The sequence below is a fragment of the Malania oleifera genome, chromosome 1 (assembly GCF_029873635.1).
Source record: "Malania oleifera isolate guangnan ecotype guangnan chromosome 1, ASM2987363v1, whole genome shotgun sequence".
Classification (NCBI taxonomy): Eukaryota; Viridiplantae; Streptophyta; class Magnoliopsida; order Santalales; family Ximeniaceae; genus Malania; species Malania oleifera.
In genome coordinates, this window is record NC_080417.1 from 11,611,627 (window position 1) to 11,631,772 (window position 20,146).

Below are 20,146 nucleotides of genomic sequence, written 5' to 3' on the forward strand. Positions count from 1 at the left end.
AAGCATGTACTGTATGGTGGTTTGTAGGTTTTGGAGTCTCGGTTCGTAGTTTTGAGGACCGTAAAGTTCGTAGTTGGAATTCAGGTTAAGGTAAAGGGATTCAGTTTATATCAGTTCATTTTCGAAATCAGGATCGGTAAGCTTGTAGGCTACGATCGTATGTATGTTTTGGCTACTTATTTGGGGAAATCTATCGGGTAAAATACGAGACTTTCGGGTTACAGTTTTCGGAAAAAATTGGAGATTTTGGGTATCATCTCTACTTTGTTTTGGAAACTGTTGGTTATGTTAAAATTATACTATTGAGGTGACTGTAATCCATATTTGCATAAACTGTATACTTGAAATTGTAATTGATATGATTTGTCGTAAACCAAATAAGTGTGGTATGTATGGGTGTATGTATTTGTTCTAGGTATTTGTAAAACAGCTATGTGGCGGCTAATTACCGTAAGTTGAAATGTATAGGAACGTGAGTTCCAAAATGATTCCAGGGATCTGTAAAATAGTCATGTATCGGTTAACTACCATGGGCGAGAGTGGCCGGCTCTATATCCGGGGTGTGAAATATCACTAGTATGTTCCGGCTAGTCACCGAAGGGTGTGTTCTACACCGTATGTAGCAATGTAATCACTGTGGGCTTGAGTCGTCGCAGCGTTGTTGTGCATGTGGCAATGTAATTGTTGTGAGACTAGGTGACATTGTGTCGTTGCGTATGTGGCAATGTAATTACTGTGGGCCTAAGTCGTCACTTTGTAGTTGCGTGTGTAGTAATGTAATCGCTGTGAGACTAGGTGACCTTGTGTAGTTGCGTATGTGGCAATGTAATCACTGTGGGCCTGAGTCGTCACATCATAGTTGGGTATGCAGCAATGTAATCGATGTGAGACTAGGTGACCTTGTGTAGTTGCATATGGAGTAACGTAATCACTATTGGGCCTCGGGCGTCGTAGCGTAGTTGCGTATGTAGCAATGTAATCGCTGTGAGACGAGGTGACATTGTGTAGTTGCGAACTAGTGTGACGACACTGACCGTATGTTTTGGGTATCGTATGTATTGGAATGGTTTTTGTGAAAATAATGGAACTGTATGGAACTGTATGTAAATGTATGAAACTGTATGGAAATGTTTCAAATTGTATCGTATCTTTTATAGTGTTATGAAGTATGTAAAATAACACTGGTATGCTACACACTAATTTAACCTACTTTCTTCCTTATTGAGAGGTGTCTCACCCCGAATGTACGTACAATGTTTTTCAGGTCCTTCAGGTAGCCATAAGTAGCATCTTAGTGTCTGGGAGCAAGGATGTCGTAGCTACTGCTAGTACCTATTAGGTACGAGTTTTGGTATCCAGGTTGTCAAGATAGTCTTGTAGACACCTGGGGTATGTTTTGTTTTATGGGGATGTATATCCTAGTTTGTATAGACTTTGGTATGATACTGGTTATGTATGAAAGATCGTATTCCGCTGCGTATTTTGGATGAGTATGGATGGTTATGCATATGGATGTGGGCATCCGTTCACCCCACGGGGTCGGACCCTTTTCTTTTAATTGTATCATGTATGCTTTAATTGATACAAAGATATGTTAGGTTACTCAAATTCACACCTGGGACCCACCTGCGGGTTCGGGGCGTGACAAATGACACTTAAATGGTAAACATGTTAGGGATCTACGAACAACAATTACACAACAATTAAAATAAACAAGCAAAATAGGAATTCCAGATTTAACATGGTTCGGTCCAATCTGACCTATGTCCACAAAGCACACCAAATTTCACTATAACTTAGGAGAAAATACAAGAGGAGGAGGAGGATATCTGATTTAGGCTTACTTATAAACCTGGATTCATCGACGAGACACGTCACCTTGTTGCCGAGTCCATAAAGGGAGTTCGTCGACGAACTTCAGGCTCTACAAAACCCTCTCTCGGTAAATTCTCGTCCACGAGACACATGTCCACATTGACGATCCCAAGAAGGATACTCGTGAACGAGAACCCTGTGTTCATCGACGAGACCCTATGAGTCCTTTTTGGAATTTTCCTTGTCTCCCCTTTTTCTTTTACTGTTTCATTACTATAATTCTTCGGGTCTTTACAAGTGAAGTGGATCTTAAGGTACCTAAGAGGCACTATTGATAAGTGCTTATGTTTTGACAAAGGAGACCTAAAAATTAAAGGATATGTAGATGCCGATTTTGCTGGTGAAATTGATCACTGCAGAAGCACCACTGGATATGTGTTCACTGTTGGCACAACAGTTGTTAGTTGGATGTCGCAGGTACAAAAGATTGTTTCCTTATCCACTACAGAAGCTGAGTACGTATCAGTGACAAAAGCCAATAAAGGGATGATTTGGCTTCAAGGTTTGTTGATAGAGTTTGGATTAAAGCAGGAGAAGAATATTTTGTACAACGACAGTCAGAGTGCAATACATCTGGTAAAGAACTCCGCATTTCATTCTAGAACCAAACACATTGGACTTCGTATCATTTCGTCAAATCTCTATTAGAGAACGAAGTGTTGATACTTGAAAAATTTCAAGGTAACAAGAATCCAGCAGACATGTTGACAAAGGTGGTGACTACAGAGAAGTTGAAGTTGTGCTCAACTTCAATTGGTCTTCATGTTTGAAGACAGATATGAACACATCATTTACCTATACACTGTTTGAGATGATGCCTCTGTCTCCAAGTGGGAGATTATTGAGCTGTGCGCAGTAGGTGGAGACTTCAGCACCAACCCAGCTGCTTTCGTTGATGTTGGAGACTGATGACCACCAACCATACCCACCATATTGAAATTAAGCCACCTAACTTCGACTTCCACCCCCCATCCATGACTATAAATGAGATGTGTGTGTGTGAGCAAAATAGAGTTGTGTAGAAGAGTGTGTGTAAAGACCCAAAAAATTAAAATGATTGAAATAATAAAAATAAAAAATAAAAATAATGATAGATAAAATAATAAATAAACAAATAAAAGGAATAGTGTGGAAAATATAAAATATATATATAATAAAAATAATAACAATAATAATAATTAATTTAGTTAATTGAATTAATTAATTATTAAATTAAACATTATTACATTGGATTTAAAAGAAAAAAAATAATAGATATATGTATATATATGTATGTATAATATTGATATAATAATATTAGTAAGTTTGATAAGATTGCATTTAATGCAATTTGAAAGGTAGAATGCAAATTAGAATTTGCATCCTTCCTACGCTAGCGTCTCTCAGCCTTCTCCAAGTCTTTGTACAGTCCCTGCTATTCGCTCCGTCTCCCTCTCTCTCAATTTCTCGATGAGTTTGTAGCGGATCGGAAAACGAAAGGTGCCGTTGGATTTATGACTCTGCCACCGACATTTCTACTGGAGCAGATTTGTTGTGGGAACGATCTAGGCACTACTCTTGGGAAAAGGTAACTTTTTCCCATTTTCCTAATTTCTCTGTAACTATGCTGTTAAATCAACGATCGGGTACCATCACGTGGTCCTAATCGCGATTGTCGTTATTTTGACGTAGGTAAACTTTCAATTGGGGTTTTTTAGGCCCCACTTTAAAATGAGAGTGAGATTTGAAAATTTTGACAAATTAGTTAAATTTGCGGGTATAACTGTTAATTTAAAAATTATAACCCTATAAAATATTTAAATAATATTTTATTTATGAATAATTTAAATGAAACTAGGATTTTTGAATCAGGGTCCGAGTGAGCGCCGCGGGCATCTGTGTGGGATTCCTGTCGGTGTAGTTTGAGAATTCAGGTAAGGGGGAAATTTATGCATTAAATTAGGTTTTTATGAATTAAAAATGATGATGTGTTATTTATATATATATGTTTTTATGTGGGTTTAAAATACCAGTCATGAAATTTATGTTTTCTGAGCCTAGGATTGTCGATATAGTTAGGTATATGTGAAAGTAAATGAATGAAAGTAAAAATAATTTTCCGATGAATTAAATAAGAAATGAAATGTATTTACAATGTATAAATAATAATTATGGGTTGACTTATTTTGTAAGGAATGTATATAAATTTTATTACTAAATTATGTGACATGAGATTCTGTGCATATATATGTTAAATGTATGAGATACAGGTTAAATAAGTAAAATACTATGAATAAAATATGATATGAATTACGTTGCCTGTGTATGTTAAATGCAGCCATGTAATTGTAAGACAGTTGAAAGACAGCCATGTTAGCATATTCTAGCATATTTCTATGTGGACTAACTGTAGTAGATTCTAGCGCATTTCTATGTGGACTAACAAATGATGGCTAAAGACCAGCTGTAGTACGAAGGAATGAAAAGAAAATGTTATGCAATGAAATGATAATGGAATGACAGTGCAATGAAATGAAATGTGAAACGTGAATGATACAAATGAGAAAGAGTCATTTAAAGTGAAATGCAATGTAATGTTAAGCTATGAATTTGAACAGAGGTGTATGATTGAATAATGATAGAAAGAATGATGTATTATGATATTAGAAGTACGTATGTACGTAGATCATGTTACGATTGGGCGAGACGTACCTTTCACCTAAGGGCTTTCTGAGTAAGGCGAGTGCACTAGTAGCTACAGATGTGGCAGTAGCCGTATAACGTACTAGGGCAGAGGGAACCTACTTGTTTGGGCGGGTAGATTTCCCTATCCTTAGGGCCTTTGCCGGTAAACTATTGTTGAACTGTGTGAGTACGAGATTAATCTAACACTTGAGAGTTTACTGAGTAAAGAGTAGAGGGGTATTACTTATATGGGCGGGTAATCACCCCTATCATTGGGTAATCTCATGGGTTAAATATTTGCATGTGATTGTTTAGGTTCAAAAAATGATTTCAATGTTATATAATGATTTGCAAATGAAATAAAAATGATATCTATTTACCTCATGTTCTTCCCTAACTGAGATGTGTCTCACCCGAATATGAATGTTTCTTTTTCAGGACATCCTCGAGGTCGGGCTTAGGGAACTCAAGGGTATTTAATCTTTTTTTAGAAATATAAAGAAACATGGTATATGTTGATGATATTTTGGATGTAATTATTTATGTTGTTATGTTTTAAGTCTTTTAAGGGTGGAATGGTTGTGAAAATACTGAAATGTTTTGGAAATGTATGTATATATGGAAATGCAGATGATGGTTGGATTTTATGGATTTATAGGTAGAAAATATAACACTTTGGTATTACGATATTATGGTTTATATAGTATGAAGACTATATTTATGTTTTCCGCTGCGTATGTATGGAATTATGGAATGTCAGAATTTTATCAGGTATAACGCGCTGGACCTGGGTTTATGGGTTCGGGGCATTATAGTGTGTGAGGAACATAGTGTTGTTTGAGTGAGAGAGAGAGAGTAGAGTTGAGCAATGACTCTTTCTCCTCGTAATTTCTTCCAATTATAGTGAAATTGGTGTGCTCCGTGGACATAGGTTAGATTGAACCGAACCACGTAAATTTGGTGTTCCATTTTGGTTGTTTATATTTTGTTTGTGTGTGATTATTGTTCCTAGATCCCCCAACTATTATTTTTAAAACCAAACCGTAAACTTGGTCGCTATTATCTCATTTAGTTATGAATGCACCGTGTTTATGTTATTTGGCAAACTTGTATTTCATAGTGTGATTGTTCATAATCCCACATCAAATTTTTGGCCTTTCAAAGGAATTTATTTAAAATTTAAAATAATTCCTTTAAATGGCCATAAATTTGACATAGGGTCAAAATGTCTTTATATTGTTTCTTGAAAATATATTTATGTTCTAAATCCTCTTTTTTTTTTTTTGGGCTTGTTTAAAGAGTTTTGGAATTATGTAGACCCTTTAATTAAAATTTTGTTTATAGGGTTTTTAGAAGTTTTAAGCTCATTCTAAGCACAATTCAATTTAAACATTGAACCGTTTGAATTGTTTTTGTTTCTACCCTTATTTATGAAAATGCAATAAATTCTGTCACTAGAAATCAAAATAGTTACAATTTTTCCTTTATGGACTTTTTTGTTTTTTTTTTTCTTTTAAAATATTTCGAGTTGTAATATATTTATTCTAATATTAAAAAAACCTATCTACTTTTTGTTGCAAGATTTTCCTTTTTATTGAGGGTTTATTTGGATTAAGAATTTTGCTGGGAAAAAAGAAAGGAAAGAAATAAGGAGGAAATTCATTTTTATTTTATTTTTCTCGCTGTAAAATACTGTCCAAAAATCAAAATTTATTTTGATATGACTAAAAAATTAAATATTAAAGAAACTAAATATTAATGATGCGTAAAATTGAAATTCGTTCATAGATTTGATATATTTTTTATTTTTTCTTCACTTTCTTTGGTAACCAAATATAAAGACGTGGATTATTTGATATTTTCCTTTTTTTACTTAATATTTTTTCTAGCTTCAAAATGAAGTATTAAAAAAAAAAAAAAATTCACAAATTGGGCAAATGATTGCATAGTTTGTAGAGAGATTGCATCTATTTCATTTATAAAATAATTAAGTACTCTTTTATGAGAGGTTATGGATAATTTAAGGGTATTTATGCAGAAATATTAATGGTGATTTATAACCGTTATGTGCCTATTATTTTGAGTATATCAATAAATGTATATACTAAAATACAAAAACTTCAAGTTTGTATTTTGGGACAAATTTTAGGCTATGGTGAGGATTTTTCAAGCATGATATATCATTATTTAAAGCCGTCAATATCTAAGATTAAATAGAAAAAGTTATTTTAGTGGCAATACATATAGGGAAAATGGACAATTCAGGTGCGAAAATTAGAAAAATATTTTGTTTTATTCTCATTCCTCATTTACCCAAGAAATAAAATAAAATAAAAAGCGATTTTACTTTATTATTGGTATTTTTTCTCAGTAATACTACGTCATTTTTTCTGCTCTTCACGGCGACATTTTAGCGTGGCTTTTTGAGCTGTTAGCGGCGACATTGATCGTTTCCAAAAGTCTCTCCTTCAATTTTCCTCCTCCTCTCGCTGTGGAGGTTTGAGATCAGAACATTTGCCTGTGCATCTTGGAGATCGATGGGGGTCTTCATCGAGAGCTTTGTCTGGGAACCAAATCCAAGCGTATATCTGTTCATTTTCTTTTTGTGCTTCTTCTCAATCATTCTTCTGCCTTACTTCTCCAAGAACAGCTCCAACAGGGCTTCGACTGTCTTCGATCATGCACTCTCCTCGTCGTTTCTTCGTTTCCAGAGAAGTTTTCTGTTCCTCTACTCTCTCGCCTGCGGTCAGTCTTGTCCTCTTCGTCCACATTGTCCCTTCTTGGTTCTTAATTCATTTTATTTTTTTCTTACTTCTCTTATTTTTTCTTTTCTTAAATTTCTCTTTCCCCATCTGTTTTTCAGTAACGGAAGGCATGTGGTCGGTGTTTGGAGAGTTTGAGCTTGCTTACTATGGTGTTACTAGGGAGCAAATGGTGGTTTATCTCTGTGTCGGATGCGTAGTGGCTGTTGTTTTCGGTACCTGCTTCGGCATGCTTGCTGATTTAATGTAAGTGGTTTTGGTACTTCTTCCGTTTTATTTTATTTGTGTGTCATATGTTTGTGTATTTGTATGCATTTTGTTCGAATTTATTCATTTGGATTCCTGAATTTTTTACACTGTTACAGTTTGAAGATTGAGAGTTTTGGCGACACCGTTGTGTATGGTTTGAGAAAAACAAACATTTTAGTTCGGTGTCATGAGCAATATATGTTTTGGAGGGTATAATATACTTTATCTTATTTGGATTATTAGTCAGCATTGAGAATCATGAAAATTGATGGGATATTCCTTGACAAATTTGGAATTATTGTACTACGAAGAGTAAAATTTATTTCTTCTAATTTGACTGACAGCTCAAGGTTTTTTTTTTGTTTTTATTTTTGTTTTTGTTTTTTGTTTTTGAGAAATGTGGAATTGCTTTTACAATATTATTAAGATGAAGTAACCAACAACCAAGCATTGAGTCCCACTTGGTGGCATAGGCTATTTGAATTCTCTTTTGCCATTTTTGCATGACCTAGGGCAAAATCGTTTGACAATTGAAGGGCTGTCAAATTCTCTCTTAGTCCAATGTATTCTAGGTCTACCCCTTCCCCTTCTATTGCCACAATCACCAACTATCTCAATCCATTCACTAGTGCATTATTTGCCTACATTTATGTGTTCAAAGCATCTTAATTGCTCCTCTTCTCTTATCTTGATAGGTTCTAGGTATTCATTCCTTAGTACGAGTTATACTACTCATCTACCTTAACATTCTCATTTTAGTAACTTTTATGTTTTGAATATTTTGTTTCTTAGTTGCCAACATTGTGATCCATGTAACATATACGATCTTTTATTTGTCAATTATAGCATTTTTTTTTTTTATTTAGACAATATCCTATGATCATGCGATGAACACTTCTCCATTTTACAAATTTGTCTTTTACTCTGTCTCATCTTTAATTTCTTGTCATTCATCTCACATAATAGATCCAAGGTATAAAAATCTACGAGTGCTAATAATTTTTTGATCATCAAGTTTAATTTTCTCTAAATATTCATCCCAAGATAACTAAAATTACTTTCTATGTGTTTCATCTTATTTCCACATATCTTAAAACCTATAGATTCTAAAGTTTCCCTCCATAATTCCAGATTAAAGTTTACTCTCTAATTTCATCAATTGAGACATTATCATCCACAAATATAATGCACTGTGGAACTTCATTTTGGATACTCTTACCCATGGTCTTAAATTTCCACGAAATTGTCAAAATTTCCTTTGAAATTTCTGATTTTTGTCGCCCTTGAAATCGAAATGGCAATCGATTTCAGTCTTGCATAATTTCCATCGAAATCTCAACGAATCATCCGAAATTTATTGAAATTTCTAAATTTTTGCAAAACTTGTTGAAATTTTAACTATACGATGAAGTTTCGTCAGAATTCAAATGAGAAATTTAAAAGTGAAGTGAAATTTCTATATTACTTTATTTTATCGAAACAAAATATTATTACAAATGATTTTGAAATTATATGAAAAAATAAACTTACACTAACATTTTATTTCACCATTCATGTCTACATTATTATTATTTGTATAATAAATAATATTTAAATGATTTATGAATTTCATTTGTATTAACTGAATATGTTTAATGTACATTATCTTACAAATATGTTTGATACACAGACTATTTTACAATTTTTCCACCTCATACAAAACATAGATGTATGTAATTTGTAATATATTAGTCCTAAAACTTATATTATTATGTTTGTTAACCATTTCTAAAGTTTCACAAAGAATTCCATGCTTGACCACTAATTTTCGTTATTTTTTAAAATTGAAATTGAAATTGATTTCCGTACTTTTGGAGTTTCAAAATTTGAGTCGAAATCAAAATTTAAGACCTTGCTCTTACCCTTCATTTAGGAGCATGGATTTTGGGTCTTGGATTTGGATTTGTGTGGATTTGGACAAAACATAGTGCGAAATTGTATTGAGCTCCTTCAAATCCAGGGTCCAAAATCCATGCTCCCAAGCACTACCTTAGTAAGTTCATCCATCACTAATGCAAAAAATGACTCAAAGCAATCTCTTGTCCACAACTGTTGTAATTGGAAATTTCCTAGATTCTCCATTTTCCAACACTACTCATTACTATTTCTTAGTATCACATATATCCTTAACTATATTTATATACCTGCTACAAACTCTTTTTTTTTTTCCTTTTTAGAAAAAACATTGTAGAACTTCCCTAGGTATCTTGTCATAGGCTATTTATATACCTACTACATACTTTTTTTTTTTTAAAAAACGTCATAGAACTTCCCTAGGTATCTTGTCATAGGCTTTTTCTAGGTTAATAAAAAACATGTATAAGTTTTCTAAAAATTTTTCATTGATCTTTTTAATAGATATGTAGCTTTTGTAGTTGATTTTCTGGTTGTGAAACCAAACTAATTTTCTGAAACCTTTTGTTCTAACCTAAATCTTTGTTCATATACTCTTTCCGAAAGTTTAATTATAAGATTAATTCCCTAATAGTTGTTATAAATTTTGAATATCTCCTTTATTTTTTATATCGGTATTAAAATGCCTAGTAAATTGGCTAACCATATTATTTTGTTATCACCTTGGCATTTCCAAACTTCAAGATGTCACCTGGTCTTATAGCATTTCTGTTTTTCATCTACTTCAATGTATACTTCATTGACTTTAATTTTGCGGATAAATCTCATTTTTTCCCCTTTTCCTCCTTTGCCAATTCGTAGTTGTGGCCTTGTACTTGGTTTTCATCAAATAGCTTATGAAAAAAAGTTTGACATTTTTTTTTAAAAAACCTAAAACACTATCGTCCTTGCTTTTTATTTATTTGATATTTCCTAAGTGTCTACCTTTTTTGTCTCTAGCTCTAGCAACTTAGATGTCTCCCTAACACCCCCCACCCCCCACAAGTCTCTAGTCTAGTATATAAATTATTATATGATTTATGTTTAGCTTCACTAACAAACCCTGTGCAACTTTTTCTTACCCCTTTATACTTTTCAAAGTCTTTTTTGTTTTTCTTCATATTTCTATGTTTTTGCCATGCCTTAAATCACATTTTTGCCTCTATTTTGACTTTTATTTTACCCACTCTTCAGGGTTATTTTCTTTCTCTCTCCTTAACGCATGCATTCATTGTTATAAAAGATCATATGAAAAAGTGAAATCCAAGATCAATCTCTAATGTGCTTTTGATGTTTCGATATTAAATCCCATAGACTCCCTACTTTTGATCATTCTTTGGGCACATAATATTATGACTCCATACTTTGCATATGAATAAGACGTGGTTCAACTGCATTGTGCTCAAAATGTTCAGGAAGATCTTCTTGATTGGGGATTGTTTTTACATTTCAATAGCATCTTAATATAACTCATTTTCTAACTTAGAATGGTGAAGTAACCTTTGATAATATTGAATATTTTTGCATGCCTGACTGCAGTGGTCAAAAGAAAGTCTGTTTGATCTTTTGGACCCTACACCTCTTTATTGGCATGTTGAAGTGGATAATCTCACACCCGAGTATTTGGGTAGCAAGTATCTGTTTGTCTCTTGCTACTTCATTGTTTTCATTCAGCTTTGAGACATGGATGGTGGTTGAACATGATAAGGTTTGTGTTAAAAAGGTTTATTAATTCTTCATTTTTATGCATCGCATGGGCAGAATATATGATGCATTTATGATTTTTTTAAGTGATCAGTTTCAGTTTCTTTTGTCAGTATTCTGGAATCATGTGGGCCCTGTGTCTCACACTGTGTATATTTACACATAGCAACTGGTGCATATTGATGATGGAGTATATATTCTTTTTTTGCAGCTAGGTCACAGGCAAGATACATTAAGTGACATGTTTTGGTTAATGACCTTTTCTGAGTCTGCATCTTTAATCGGAAGCCAAGTACTTGCAAATTGGCTGGTTGGTGATGATTTGGAGAAAAATATAGTTTCTCCCTCTATTGCAGCTATTGTCTTGGCAATAATGGGTATCTTTTCTACTACTAGAGGATGGACAGAAACTCCCCAAACACTGGCCCTTAAGGACTATAGGATGTCCTTCTCTGTTTATATTTTTGGTGGTAAGAACTACATATTATTACTTAAGTTCCTTTTAATCTGTGTGCCTTAACTCTTAATTTGGAACACTTTTCATATAACACTTTATAAAGTAGGGATGCTAAGTATTAAAAAGTTAGCTTTCTTTTACTTGTCTGTCTTATGTCTTAATTTTTAACACTTATGGCATGACAGTTTATAAAGTATAATGTTGGTCCTGTTGAATGGGGTCCTGGGGTGGGTTGGTCTGGAAATGTTCCAAACCTTCAGAAGTTTTGCATGAAGTTGGTGCTCTCAAGACTTATATCTGTGGACTTGAACTTGACAGTGAGATTCTTATCATTTTACCAGGCAATGAGCCCTTCAAACTTATCAAAAGCAGCAACATTTGATGGCATGGTACTTCAAATTCATTGACAATCAATATTTAGCAAAGTTAATGTATAATTATGGTCTAAGATAATGAAAATATTAATCTATAAATTTATATTTGTGGGCTTAATGCTATTGTCTTAAGGCTTCAACACTTCATTTGTTCTAAGGCTTGATGTACATTGCTCTCCCAAAACCTAACAGCTTAAGCTTTTAGGGGGAAGTAGTTTTCTCAACATGGTACCAGAGCCATGGTTATTAGGAGGTGTTGGTTCTATTCTTGTCGACTGCCTTTATTGCCTGTTTGTGGGGAAAAAAAATTTACGATGTTTCATATGGTGGGTGTTGTTTATTGTTTATTTGCCTCCCCACATTCAATGAAGCTACTTATGTGGGGGTTTGTTAAGGCTTGATGTACATTGTTTGCCCAAAATCTAAGAGCATAATCTTTTAGTTAATGGGCTGCCTAACAATTTGGTACTAGAATTTTTGTGAGGAAAAGGAAAGGAAAACAAAAGGAGAATAACAATAATTTCTTCTGTATTTTCTCTCTGTTTCAAGCCATATTTGAAATGACAATTTATCCAAATATAATTGAAGATTAATATCAGTGAAATTGTTGTCTTCTAAATAAAAAATAATTGTTTACTTATCTATTTTATTCATTTTACTTGATAATTGAACAAGAAAAAGTGGTAATCTAACATGGTATTAGATTTAGGCTTAATCTTTGTGAAGCTTTTAGCATAAAATTAAGCTATTAGGTTACCACTTTATCTTTGTTGACCCACAACCTACTATCTTAAGCTTTTAGATAAAGTTAAAATGGTATCAGAGCTAGTTACTAGAGGGTTCTGGGTTCTAGTCTTGTTGCCCGCATTTATTATGTTGTGTTTAAAAATTATTGAATATGAAAGTTGAGGTGCGCCTTTTTGTTTCTATGCACTTCACATGTTTCCTTTTCCACTTTTTTTCTCTTCTTCTTGTTTCATACTTCTATGGTCATCAGATAGTTAATAAATCCTCTGATTTCTCATGTCCATTAGTTCACTTTATTTATATATCCACTCTTAGGATATATGGTCTTAACCTAACTTTTTCATCTCCTCTCTATGTGGTGATTAGGCAAGCACTTGGGTGAGTTTTAGAAATTACTTATTGCCATTTCTGTTCATTCAGCTTTCTTTATAAGGTTCATTGCAAAGGTTTTGAATCTTGAGAGCAGCCATTTCATGCAAAAGAGTTAAATGTTAGGACTTCACTTTCTCAGGATATGGCTTGGCTGACCAGCAATAAATGTCGCCTCACGAATGCTTGTTATTATACTACAAATACTGTACTAATATTTATTTTAAATGTATATTATGCCCAATGGATATATATCATATATGGATTATGTAGTCCAACAAAATCCAGAAAGGGGAGTAATTTCGCGTGCAAAACATTGTTATTTGTATACAATTCTTTTCTTACCTGCACTTGTATATTTTTTTAATCCATCTTATCCCTCAAGGTTGCCCCTCTTTTGGCATTTTGAAATACATTATTAGTTGTTTAAAAAGGTCTATCTCGATGTGAGACACTTATATTACATTCTCGTCATTGATGTTTCTAAATGCTTGACAGATAAGAGGATATGGCTATTGGCATGTGCACAAGCTTGCCTTCATTTCTCAATTTCATTTTTCTGGATTTTATGGGCTCCAACACTGGTGGTATGATCTTTACCCATAACTAGATTTTTCTGGATTTTTGATGGTCCAGTTTCTTCCTAATATTCCAGATCTGTTTAAATTCTGAGACATAATTGATATTATGTCCAAGCATTTCTCTAGCCTTGCATGTCAAGGTTGATTTAAATATGGATACCTTTGGACGTGGGAATGCCAATGAGATGTCTTACCAGTGAAAAAGTACAAATTTTTTGCTGTACTAAATAAAGAAAATGTTCATTAAAGTATCAGGAAAAAGATATGAAGCACAAAATCTGCTCTCCCCAGCAGAAAAAAATGGCTGTGGTTTAAAATTTTGAAATGAAACACTTGATGTTTTCATTTTTTTGAATGAACAAAATAAAACTTGAATTGAATTGGAGGCTTTTGGAAATTGTATGTAAGATGTTAAAGGTATATAATCTAAAATCTGAATTCTTAAAATTGAGAATTCCACATTTTTCTTTTGGAAAAATTTGTTTTTCAATTAAAGTCTGAGAAACAATAGAATAAATATATGGCTACTCAAATTGCAGGCTGGAAAAGCTTATACATACAAAAGTATCTTATGTTGTGTTATTATTTATTTTTTCACTTATATGTGGTATTGGTAGTGATCCCTAAATGTTAATGCCATGAGCATTTGGAATTAACTTTGATATTGATTTTTTTTATGTGTTTTATGAGAAAAATACAAATTTCAAACCATTTTCATTGCTATTTTATTCTTGTGAAACATAATTAGATTGATTATCTCTAATACTATAAAGGGGATTCTCCCTTTGGTGTCATCTTTAAAAAATGTCAAATTTATTCCTATAGCTACCCATGATTATTCCAAAATACTCCTTTAACTACCCACAACTATCCCAAAATACCCTTATAATTATGTCAAATTTATCCCTATAACTACTCATAATCATTCCCAAAATACCCCTATAATTATCTACAATAATCCCAAAATGCCCTTATACTATTTAATTTCTTATTATTTTCTTTATAATTTTTTAAAAAGTTTAAAAAAATAGAAAATCGCAGAGCATGCACTTAGTGCGTGCCCATGGCTAGTTAAATATAATTAATATATTGCCACGTCATTTGATATGCAACTTGATCATGCCAAGACTGTTAGCTTATTTCTGCCCTCCACCCCTCTTTTTTGTTTTGTTTTTTTTTTATTTTTATAAAATTTGTTCCAAAATTATGTAATATCTATAGTGTTAGAAACATAAGGTTTTTAGTCCCAACTTGGCTACACAACCCCTGACTCGCATTTTTGTAGAGATTTTTAATTTAAGCTGTATTCTGAATTGATAGTAAGTCTGCAATGGAAACCTCGTAAGTCATCAAATTGACCAGGCTACATGCTAAGATATGCTTTAGGCACTATAGTTTGGGCTTCTATCTCAAATGATTATGTGTTTGGCATTTTATAGCTTTCTTATCTATTTCATTTGTCATATCTCAAGACATGTAGGAAAAACAACATAATAGTTGTCACAGTTTTCATGAGCATTTTTGTGCATCTAACTCGATTTCTCTCACTTGTTACATTATTATTACTGTATATATGGAATACTTTTGGCAATGAATTGTTATAGCTATTCATCATTATAGGAACATGTGTTCTTAATAATATTTTGATTTTGGTTTTCAATTTATTGAAAAGCTTGTATTACTATTTATTTATAAACACAGAATTTTATTAGAACAGAGAAGAATGTACATCAGAAAAAGAAAAAAAGAGAAAAGAAAAGATAAAGGAAAAACAAGGAGAATAAGAATCCTCCCTTTACATCAATAGGAGCTAGTTACGAAGATTACGGCATAAACTGAAAACCTACTCAATGTAGCAGAGCCAACCAATCCCACTGCAAGTCTAACAAAGAAACATGATGAAAAAATCCATTTGTTGACACCCACTGCGACGCAAGATGAGCAACTATACCCCAAAGAAAATTGTTAGCAACAGCCATACATTTAAATATTCTAGTGTTCCTCTCCTACCAAAAAACTTAACTATCTTTTCCTTTGCCAAACCCCCTAAACAATGGTACAGAATGCCTTCAGTGTGGAGGGACAAACCCAATTTTCACATTGTATGCCAAATAGTTTACTCCCAATAGACAATGTGAAAGGACACTGAAGAAATAGATGTGTGCAAGTCTCTCCACCCAAACAAAAGAAACAAATACATGGACTTATTTGGTCTTCTATTTTGAAGAAAATTCTTTCTAGTATCGCTGTCCAAATAAAAGCTTTTATTTGTTAGGGAGCTTTAACTTTTTAAATCGAAGGATACAATGCAAAAGGATCTGCAGTAGAGGCACAAGTCAAGTAGGAGAGAAGATTCATTAGAGAATTCCCCAGAAGGATCTAGCTCCAAACCTTTTTATCACTCCCCAATTAAACATTAAAAGAGTCGAGCAACCTGGTCTAGAGAGCCAACTCTTCAGTCTCTCTCATTTAAGATTTCTCCCAAAATGGGAGTCCAAGAATGCCTATCTTCTTGCATAAGAAGAAAAACAGGAATAGGGTATCATGAAGATTAGATAACCAAAAAAGACAAGGAATTGTAATAACCAAAGACAAATCCTCCCACCAATGGTCCTCTAAAAAGTGAACTTGCTCCTCATTATCCATTGTGTACTGGACTTGGGGAAGGAAATTATCGTAACTTTGAGATACAAACTTCCAAAGACTTGAATAAGTAATGTTAATTCCCATTTTAGCACCCCACCAGTTTTGTAGTGTTCCAAATTTACTGTGAATTCCATATACCAAAGAGAATTGGGTTCTAAAGGAAAGCGCCATTACCATTTCCCCACCAAAGAAATTTTTTTGAACACCAAATTACCAATACCCAAGTCTCCTCTCAGGCCTACACACAGTCTCCCACCCTACAAGATGATATCTACTACCCTCTCTCCCCCTCAACCATAAGAAATCCCTTATTAACTTCTTGAGCCTCTGCCAATCTCAAAGGGATTCTAAGCAGATAAAGGTACAAGGGATGGAAGATAGACAAGCATGGATAAGGGTAATGCAAACCCCTAAAGTGAAGAACACTCCTTTCAATCCAAAATCGGATTCCTGATCCAATTCCACTCGCCAGTTTCCTAGCCACTCTCTCAAAAATGGGGTCCCATAAAGAGTCAGCATTGGGTTTACCACCTAGGGGGGACACTTAAAATACGTAATGGACTGATTCAAAATGGCACTACCAGCTAGCCTAACAAACGGATCCACATTGATACCAAGACCCAACAGACGACTCTTAAAGAAATTAAAAGGCTTTTATTGTTTTCTTGAATAGTTGTTCATCATTTTAGGTACTTATGTGTATAGTTAAAAAGAAAAAAAAAAAAAAAAAGGGCAGCTCGGTGCACAAAGCTCCTGCGTATGCCTGGTCCGGGGAAGGGGTAGACTACAATGGGTCTATAGTATGCAGCCTTACCTTGCATTTTTGCAATAGGCTGTTTCCACGCCTCGAACCTGTGACCTCTAGGTCACACGACAATAACCTTACCGTTGCGCCTAACTTTGTATAGTTTTTCATCAAAATATTTTTTTAGCAATGATTGTTATTTATCACTAGAGGAGCTTATGCCTGTAATTTTATGAAAAGTTCTGCATCTGGTTTGCAATTTATTAAAAAGGTCATATAATGTTCTCTTGAATATTTTCCTTGTCCAATCTGAATGTTCTGCAGAGGCAGCTTTAAAATAGTATTATCTTTGGATGGGAAGGTATTATTTGATTAGGAAAAGACTTATACATATCAATTGAGTAGATGCTTACAGATGTCGTTGCCTACCATTAATGGGATATTGTTTGAACATTTTTAGGGAGGGACAATTCTTTCACAGGAAAATGGGTATAAGTAAATTCCAAGTCAGTAAATGTGGGAACTTTTTTTTGTTAGTCTCAGAACCTCAAATCAGTAAAGTAGAGGTGAAATACACAGACCAGTGACCTCGCATGAGTCTTGTCAAAAGGCAGCAGTTTCCCCTAACATTTAAAAAACACACTGACTTCTCTCGTTAGTTACATTTTGCAAGTGGCACCAGTCTCCCATGAGTCTGGCCAGTGCCTGCACACATGTATGGGGTCTTTTGGGCTGACTGGCTTCCAATGACAATGGTGACTGGGAAAATTGATGAGCAAGCACCTCTGTCTCCCAGTTTTCTTTTTTTGTTCTTGATTAGTTATGTTGAGGCTTGATTGTGGGCAAATATGTGGAGCAAAGAACTGCACTGTGATGAAGTTATGGTGGTGTTTCATGGGTGGGAGGAGTGTCTAATTACGGATGCAACTGGCTATGATGCATGCCTTCATGGGTATTCAGACATGGATTAATGTGTGGTTCTGACTCTGGACTTGTCATTGATAGAATTTTTTCTGACTAATGGAGGGATAATAATTAAGATAAAAACAAGATATTGAAGGAGACGTGTACTTTTTGAAATGTTATGGGAGGTCCTTGTCTTTTTGGCAAGCTCAGGAGGGTTCAGTGTATTTTGCCCTAAAATAAGTTTAGACTTCTCGAGTGTTCTTGATTCCTAGTATCATAACCACAATATATAATTGAAAACGAGGGATGATTTTGTCTTAGTTGGCTTCTAGTCTTATTATGTGGAGTAGGTAATAATAAGATATTGGGTTTGCTTAGGTGCTATACTACTATTTTGAAATTATTTTTGCAAGCCTCAAGGCCCACTAGGTGGGGTCGGCTACATGAATCCTTTTTCGCCAATTCACCTGATCCAGAGCATTTTCCTTTATTAGATTAAGGGCTATTAAATCCTTCCTCACTACCTCATTCCAAGTAATTTTAGGCCTACCCCTACCCCTTTTCATGCCAGAAACCATAACTAACTCACTCCTCCTCATAGGGGCTCTACTATGCCTGCATTTTAAATGCCCAAATCATCTAAATCGCCCCTCCCTTATCTTGTTTTCAACTAGTGCTATGCCTAAATTTTTGTGTATATGTTCATTTCTTACTTTATCTTTTAATGTTAAGTCACTCATCCATCCACCTTAGCATACGCATTTCAACAACTTTTGTATATGTTGTTTCTTAGTTGCCTAGCATTTTGAACCATAAAGCATAGCTGGCAGTATATTCGTCTTATAAAACTTTCCTTTTAATTTTAACGGTATTCTACAATCACACAACACACTCGATGCAACCCTTCATTTTACTCTACTTGTCTTAATTTTATGTACTACATCTTCAATTTCCCCTTAACCTGCATAATAGTTTCAAGATATCTAAATCTATCAGTGCTATTAATCTCTTGATTATCCAGTTTAATCTTCTTTTGTTACTCCTTACATTACTGAAACTACATTTTATATATTCAGTCTAATTCCTACTTATCCTAAACCCTTTAGACTCTAATGTGGCTCTCCAAAGTTCTAGCTTAAATTTCATTCTGCTCCTACTGTCATGAATCAACACGATGTCATCTGCAAACAACATACACCAAGGGATCTCATCTTGGATATTCCTAGTAATTTCATCAATTACTAAAGTAAAAAGATAAGGACTCAAAGTAGAACCTTGATGAACGCCTATTGAGATTGGGAACTCTCTAGACTCTCCTACTATGGTCCTGACGCTAGTCACTATTCTATCATACATATCCTTAATGACCTCCGTATATCTACTACAAACTCCCTTCTTTTTTAATACCCACAAAGCACTTCCCTAGGTACGCCATCATAAGCTTTCTATAGATCAATAAAAACCATATGCAAGTCCTTCTTTTCCCTAAATTTTTCCATTAAACTTCTTAAAAGGTAAATACCTTCTATTGTTGATCTCCCAGGCATAAAACCAAATTGATTTTTTGAAATCTTCGTTTCTAATATTATTCTATGTTAAATTATCCTTTCCTATAATTTCATCATATGGCTCATAATCTTAATTCCACGATAGTTATTATAGTTTTGAATGTCGCTTTTGTTTTTATACAGAGGTACTAACATACTTTTCCTCCATTCTTGTGGCATTTTCTTGGTTTTTATAATATTATTGAATAGATTAGTTAACCAAATGATTCCTTTATCCCTTGAACGTTTCCAAACTTCTATTGGTATTTTATCTGGTCCTATAGATTATTCGATTTCCCACTTTTTCATCTTTTTTTAATGTCATCTTAACTTCAAGGATTCAAATTTTACGAATAAATCTCCTATTTTTAATCTTCTCTTCATTTGTCACTTCCAAGTTCAATCTTTCATTTTGGTTTTCATTGAACAACTTATCAAAATATCTCCGCCACCTTTCCTTTATGTCTTCTCTAATTAAGACATTATCATTCTTGTCCTTCATACATTTTACAAAACTTAAATCTTTGCATTTTCTTTCTCTAACTCTAACAAGTTTATAAATGTCTTTTTATCCTTCTTTTGTATCTA

General features: G+C 33.8%; 1 protein-coding gene across 2 annotated transcripts in view; it reads left to right on the plus strand.

Moving 5' to 3' along the window:
- The first annotated feature begins 6,917 nt into the window (after positions 1-6,917).
- Positions 6,918-20,146, plus strand: part of LOC131152677 (uncharacterized) — a 29,838-nt gene continuing 16,609 nt past the window's right edge. For both annotated transcript variants that reach the window (XM_058104480.1, XM_058104488.1), the window contains exons 1-5: positions 6,918-7,284; positions 7,403-7,547; positions 11,022-11,190; positions 11,398-11,656; positions 13,632-13,720. In XM_058104480.1, the coding sequence (XP_057960463.1) occupies positions 7,077-7,284; positions 7,403-7,547; positions 11,022-11,190; positions 11,398-11,656; positions 13,632-13,720 (870 nt within the window). In that variant the 5' untranslated portion in view covers positions 6,918-7,076. The remainder of the gene's footprint in view (positions 7,285-7,402; positions 7,548-11,021; positions 11,191-11,397; positions 11,657-13,631; positions 13,721-20,146) is intronic.